The 7,318-nt window shown below is 38.0% G+C and overlaps 1 protein-coding gene across 1 annotated transcript in view; it reads right to left on the bottom strand.

Annotated features, from left to right (window-relative positions):
• The window catches only part of Rbl1 (RB transcriptional corepressor like 1), a 64,530-nt gene that overhangs the window by 53,256 nt on the left and 3,956 nt on the right, over positions 1-7,318 (bottom strand). The window contains exons 2-6 of the mRNA XM_005363028.3: positions 6,635-6,768; positions 2,660-2,860; positions 2,287-2,351; positions 2,060-2,188; positions 1,796-1,956 (exon numbers count right to left, since the gene is read on the bottom strand). Of these exons, the coding sequence (XP_005363085.1) occupies positions 1,796-1,956; positions 2,060-2,188; positions 2,287-2,351; positions 2,660-2,860; positions 6,635-6,768 (690 nt within the window). The remainder of the gene's footprint in view (positions 1-1,795; positions 1,957-2,059; positions 2,189-2,286; positions 2,352-2,659; positions 2,861-6,634; positions 6,769-7,318) is intronic.

Here is a 7,318-nt window from a genome sequence, read left to right as displayed (position 1 = left end):
AAAAAAAAAAAAAAAAAAAAAAAAAAAATTTATGCTACACATACCTATAAGAAATCATGATGTATACATATTCCAGGACATGGAAGATTAAATACAAAGTATAGAAAGGAGAAGAAGCCAGTTAGGAAAGGCTTTATGCTTAAAGAAAAATCATGGGCCTGTGAGGTGGCTCAGCAGATACAGGCACCTGCCCCACAAGTCTGATAACCTGAATTTGATGCCTGGAACCCAATTAAGTGTGAAAGCAAAGAACCAACTCATCAAGTTGTCCTCTGACCTCCACACATGTTGTGGCATGTGTACTCACATATACACAACAGGCATCCATGCATACAAACAATAATAATAATACTTAAAAAAATTTAAGCCAGGCCATGGAGGCACACACCTTTAATCCCAGCACTTGGGAGGCAGAACCAGGTGGATCTCTGCAACTTCAAGGCCAGCCTAATCTACAAAGCTAGTTCCAGGACAAGCCAGGGCTACATAGAGAAACCGTGTCTTGAAAAACAAGCAAGCAAATAAACAAAAATAAGAATAAGAATAATAAGTAAACAAAAATCTCTTAATACTAAATGGGGAACCAGAGTTATGATTTAAACAAAATCCTTTATCAAAGTGAAAAGACAAGGCCTAATTGAATTACATGATTCATGGTTGAAGAAGTGAGAAGTTAATAACTCCTCCATGATAAATCAACTCAGAAACATAAAAATAGACAATACAGGAAAAAAAAAATCAGAGTGCATGTAAGTAGCCTGAAAACAGTTTTCTGCTTTATTTATGTGGAATTAAAGTGATAGTTGTAGCTGGGAGTAGTGGCACACACTTTAATACTTGGGGCAGAGGCAGAAAGAGCTCTGTGACTTCAAGGTCAACCTGGTCTACACAGTGATTTCCATGAGAGCCAGAGCTAAATAGTGAGACCTAGTCTCAAAAAAAAAAAAAATCAAAAAAGAAAAAAAACAAAACAATAGTTGTTATACTATTACAATGCTTTTAGTAAACAGCACCTAACAGAATGACTGTAGCAGAAAATCAGTCAGTTCACTCTGATCTCATGCCTCTCATAACCCTTTCTCAGGAGAATGCAGGTTCTGCCAGAAACCCCAAAAATTGCTGGCAGTGCATTTCCCAGACACGACATATAACTGAGCACTTTCTTCAACCACTAGTCTCCTGTGACTAGAGGGCAAGGCTGCATCACAGCAGATACTGAAACTTGGGACTTGAAGGCACTGGATGCCCTGGAACTGGAGTTACAGGAAGTTATGAGCTGGGCATGGTGGGTGTTAGGAACTGAACCTGGGTCTTCTGGAAGAACAGTTAATGCTCTTAACTTTAGTGCTATCTCTCTAGCCCCAGACCCGGAACATCTGACCAGGTGTGATATTTTGTTTGTGTTCTGACAAATAAAGTTAATGCTCTTAACTTTAGCGCTATCTCTCTAGCCCCAGACCTGGAATATCTGACCAGTGTGATATTTTGTTTGTGTTCTGACAAATAACGCTTGCCTGGAGATCAGAGCATGGGGCTAGTAACTAGTTAACCATAGAGCAGGGAGGCAGTGGTGCACGCCTTTAATTCCAGCACTTGGAAGGTGGTGACAGGAATATAATATAATATAATTGCTGCTCCTTTGCTTCTCTGATCTTTCAGACTATTACCCCAATATTTGACTCCTGGCTTTTATTGATAGGACTGATTAGGATCATGTTACATGGGTCCTACAATGTTGAGAAGATTCTTTCCTTTCAGGGTGCTGCTGACCCCTAAGCATCTTATTTGTTAGTACCTTCTTATCAAAGAGTTTTGAAATATATGGCTTGAAGTAATGCTCTTTTATTCCTTTTGCTTCTACTAGAAGTCCATCATGTAGATCACAAAGTACGGCAATGATACAGGGAGGCTCTTCTGCAGCTTTGAAGTCAGGAGCATGGAAATCAGACGGTAAACCTAGTTTGACAGACCATGAAGGAACAGGAAGGACAAAAAGAACAGTCAGTTTTTTAGCTTTTTCCAAAATTTAATAATTACTTTTTAAAACTAAATATTTTACCTTTAAATGATGGATTTAGCAAGTCTCGTCTATTTGGGCACATAATAGCATTGGCAAAAATCAGGTCCAAGCAGCACAGAAGTAAATGATATGAATTTACTAAATCATCACCAATCATACGAAAATTACCTTTATAAGGAAAAAAAAAGTTAAAACCCAGGAACCTCTCATGTCAAACATCACCAAATCCCAGAGTAGAAACATAAGCTCTGAGAATGTCAACTTACCCTTAGTGTAAACAAAGAGTGTCCAGCAGAAATTAAAGAGATCCTTTACACTGCAAGGGATTCTCCTAAAATGAAAAAATGTATTCTTTTGGTCTGACTAACCTGCTAAGCATTGAAAAAGCAAATATAAATAAAAGGGTTAAATTCATGTAAAATTCCACTCAAGTGGACAGATGGCTCAAAAACATACTTCTTAAAGCTTTTTAGTCTGCATTGAACATCAGAATAAATAAAATAATAAAAGTATTACCTATTTTCAAATTTAAGCAACTGTCCATAAATTTCCAAAGAAATTTAAGTCTTTGCAGAAAGGTAATAAGCAGACTTTTAAAGTTAATCTTGTATCACAAATATATGAGATTAAATGTCTCACCTCTGCTTCCTGCTCCGTGGCAACTTTGGTAGCTCTTCATATGGATTTTGAAATATATCTAAAAAAATGGGCTCAAATTTTTTAAAAATTACAGTTGATACTTCAAAATTTCTCTCTAGCCTTTCTATACGTTCACGAAATTCTTGTGGTAGGTTTGACATGTCCATCCACTTCTTCATTTTACTAAAAAACTGTATTAAGCTTCAAAGAAAAGGAAGAAAAGACAACTTTAAAATGAGCTCATATAATGGACTGAAAATGACACATTCTCTTGATGACTAAAAGTCTTTAAAAACCTAAATTTATGAAAAAGCAAACAACATAAGCCCTCACTTCACTGCTATGAATTGCACTGTTTCCCAGGACCATCACAGAGACTGATGACACAGAAGTGACAGCAACCTTCTAGGATGCAGGTGGTTAAAACAGCTACCTATTTCTTTCCTCCTCTGCACCTAGGCAACGATCTACATATAGTTGATGAAGTATACATTAGTCAACAATTAATTTATAGGTTCACAAAGTTAGTTTGAAAAAAAAAAAGTCTCCCAAATGAAAGTTGTTCACAAAGCAGCAGACTATTATAGGTTGGGAGTAAAATTCAAGTATCTGAGTTCTTTTGCTTGTTTTTGGAGACAGGGCTTCTCCCTACAGGTCTGGCTGTCCTGGAACACGCCCTGTAGACAAGGTTGGCCTCGAACTAACAGGGATCTGCCTGTCTTTGCCTCCCAAGTACTGGGATTAAAGCTGTGTGCCACCAGGACCAGCCAAGTATTTGAGTTTTCTTTTTTCTTTTTTTTTTTTTTGATTTTTCGAGACAGGGTTTCTCTGTAGCTTTTGGTTCCTGTCCTAGCACTAGCTCTTTCTAGACCAGGCTGGCCTCGAACTCACAGAGATCCGATTGCCTCTGCCTCCCCAGTGCTGGGATTAAAGGTGTGCGCCACCACCGCCAGGCCAAGTATTTGAGTTTTAACAGGCTTTTTTTTGTTTGTTTGTTTGTTTTTAATTTATTTACTATGTACTTGGAGTTCTACCTGCATGTATCCCTGCCAGAAGAGGGCACCAGATTTCATTGTGGATGATTGTGAGCCACCATGTGGGTTCTGGGAATTGAACTCAGGACCTCAGGAAGAGCAGCCAGTGCTCTTAACTGCTGGGCCATCTCTCCAGCTCAGTGTTTGTTTTAGTGTGTGACATCACCACCAAAAATAAAATAAATATGTAGATATTTAGAAAATCATAATAGATTGTTACTCCACTTTCTCAGCTTATCCAATAATGGTATACGATCTATTAGCATGGTCGTAGATTAAACACTCATAATGTCAAAAGCTCACTTTATTAATTATCTGGCACTATATAGAGGGATACTAGGTAATGTTTTTAAAGTTATCAGTTAATTGTTCACAGGTAAATTTGAAACATAAATTAAAATCTGAAATCCTAAAAAGTCCGTATCAACAGCAGCAGCAACAACATAAAAACAACAACAAAAAAATGTCCTACTATTTTTCCTTTCTCCTCCCAATTAGTTACTATGAAGTTTTCCCTTTTTTGGCAGGGGCAGATTGGGATAGGAAGATGCTCAGTGTGGGATGTTTTCTCTCCTTGGAGGATTTCCTCACTTTTGAGAATTACTTCTTTTAGACCTGCTTCACCGGAAATTGGGGTGCAAAGTTTCCTGGTATGTGTGTATCCTAGGTTGGCCTTGAATCATTGACCACATGATGAAAATGAGCAGGGTGGCCTCCAGAGGCCTGATGTAGCCTCTTGAGTGCTAGGATAACTGACTGACATGTCTCATCACACCCAACGTATTACTTGCAGGCACTGTACCATGGCGGTACACGCCCAACCTTTAAAAACCATCGTCATGTTTCTGATAAACTACACACAGGATTACATTTGCCATTTTAATGTCTAGCCCAGTTGCATCTGGTTACTCATATTGGAAAGCCACCGTCACCATCCACCTCTAGAACTCATTTGAAATTTTTATTATGAGTATGTACTGATCTAATTTTTCAAGCTATAATTCTGTTGTTTAGAGACAGGTCTTTTGCAGCCCAGGCTGACTCTGAATTTGTTATATAGTCAAGGATGATCATGAATCCCTAAACTTCCTGTCTCCATCACTCCAGTGCTAAAATAACAGGCTTATGCCAGCTTTTATATGGTTGGTGCCTGGAAAAAAACCAGGGTCTCAGGCACACTAGGCAAGTGTATTACTGACTGAGCTACATTCCCCAGCCCCATGATAACATTTTTTAATAAGTCTACAATTACCCCAGTCCTCTTTTAAAATAGATTGTTCCTCATTTGACATATGTCTGATATTTCCTTAAGGCTAAATATACACAAGTTGTACATTTTGAAACTGCATAGAGTGATTTTAAGTCTTTAGGACAACTACATACAGTGGCATATTATATCCATCTTCCTCTTATTAATGTTATTGACTTGGTCATCGTGTCAATGTATTGCCCTGTTTTTTGCATAGTTGATTTTTATTGTTCAACTTGTCACTACTAGGTACTCTGTAGGTCTAAGTTCTACCTTTTACTTGCTCTTATGTCAACCACATAGGACTATTCAGCTAGAGCTGTTACACAGAGAAACCCTATCTTGAAAAAAAATAAAATAAAAAAGAGACAACGGCTACAGAAATATTCCTTTTTAAAGGGGAACAAATAGGAATAAGTGAAAGTAGTACTGATCCAAAACTGGAAATGGTATTCAAAGAAAAACAATGCTACCAGGAATATTATTAGATCAACTAACAAAACTAGACTATTGATGGCAGACTTGAAAAAAAAATGTTAAGTTCCCTGAAGACTGCATCATAGTTAATTAAAAAATACCACTGAAACTGGGCATGGTGACACACATCTATAATTGCAGCACTTGGAAGGATGAAGCAAGCAAGAGCCACAGTTTGAGACTAGCCTGGACCTGAGCTATATTGTGAGATCCACTCTCAAAAATAAGTAAATAACTAACTAATTAAAATATCACTGAAACCAATTTAAGGATAAAAGGTTATAAAGAGTACAACTCATCTTAAAATGAGTAAGGAAGAAGCACTGAAGAGAAAGAGCATAATACTTAATACAGAAAGATAAACTGACAAAGTAAATGAGGTAAAATGGCAGTAACCGTTGAGATGGGATCACGGGTAGATGGATATTCTTTCTATTTCTCTCATTTTTCTAATTCTCCTGTAAGCTTTAAACTATTTTCAAATTTTAAAAAATTAGTGAGCAAAAGTATAGCTAAAATCAATTTAACAGAAGTCTTTGGTTGAAGTTAGAATCTGAAGAGGCAACGTAGAGAAGCAAGGTCAAACTGGGAAAGAACATGCATTAACAGAACAAAGCCAAATGATTTAAAATGAGAGAAACTGAATCCTAAAATGACATTTAGGACTCTGTGTGCATGTGGTGTATGTTTATGTGTGTGCATGTGTGTATACTTGTTCATGTAGCTACATGTGGAAGCCAGCAAATGACACTGAAGTATCTCCCTCAATAACTTTTCCACTTAAATTTTTTATTTTTAAATTTATCTTTGCGCGTGCGTGTGTGTGCACGCCATGTCTAAGCAGAGTTTCTCCCTGCAGGGAAACACAAGAAGCAAGAAGGTGTCAAAGGGAACTATATCTTTGAAGTATAGTTACAGGGAGTTATGAGTCCCGATATGGATGTTCGGGACCAAATTCAGGTTCTCTGGGAGAACAGGAAGTTCTCTTAAACACTGGGCCATCTCTCCAGAACCTCCACTTCAATTTTTGAGGTAGAGCTGTCATTCTGACTGGACTAGTCCCCTTCTAAGCCCTAGGATTGTCCTGCCTCAGTCCTCCAGCACTAAGGCCCCAGAGCACAACAACCCAGGTACTCATGCTTGTGTAACAGATACTCTATTCACTGAGCAACCTCTCCAGCCCAGGAGAATTTTTGGGAAAGCAAAATGCTTTACCTTAACTTAGCTGAGCGAAGTATTCTGGTCAATGAAACACAGTTTCCTTCCATGACCCCCTTTCCCACTGTAGGAATGATGCTCTTGCGGCAAGCAACGTATAAAGAACATGCCAGCCAGTGTACAACTTCTCCCTGCAGGGAAGCACAAAAAAATACACAGACACCTTAAAATGCTTACCTAGGAAAGGCTTTACAATTTCATCTCTCTAAACCCTAAAGAAATAAAGCAAATACAGTCCCAAATATCAATACAGACCTCTACATTTACCTCCTTGTTCTTAGAAAAATCAGAAATTTTCTGAATTTCTAAATCTAAAAATAGATTTCTTACTTAATTCAAAATTTAGCCTTACTGAAAAAATTTTACTAAAATCTTTTTGTATTCTCCTCTCTCTCTCTCTCTCTCTCTGAGACAGAATTTTGTGTAGCCTTAGCTATCTTGGAACTAGCTCTGTAGACCAGGCTGACCTTGAACTCACAGAGGTCAACCTGCCTCTACTTCCTGAGTGCTGGGATTAAAGGCATATGCCAATCCACCTGGCAGTCACATTCTCAATTGTATTTATTCTTTTCTATTATTTAAATTTTATGTTTCTCACTCAGGAGGCAGAGGCAGGCGGATCTCTGTGAGTTCGAGGCCAGCCTGGTCTACAAGAGCTAGTTCCAGAACAGGCTCCAAAAG

The sequence above is a fragment of the Microtus ochrogaster genome, linkage group LG8 (assembly GCF_000317375.1).
Source record: "Microtus ochrogaster isolate Prairie Vole_2 linkage group LG8, MicOch1.0, whole genome shotgun sequence".
In the NCBI taxonomy this organism is placed as follows: Eukaryota; Metazoa; Chordata; class Mammalia; order Rodentia; family Cricetidae; genus Microtus; species Microtus ochrogaster.
Note: the sequence above shows the minus strand (reverse complement) of the source record. Positions and strands in the feature narration are given on the sequence as shown.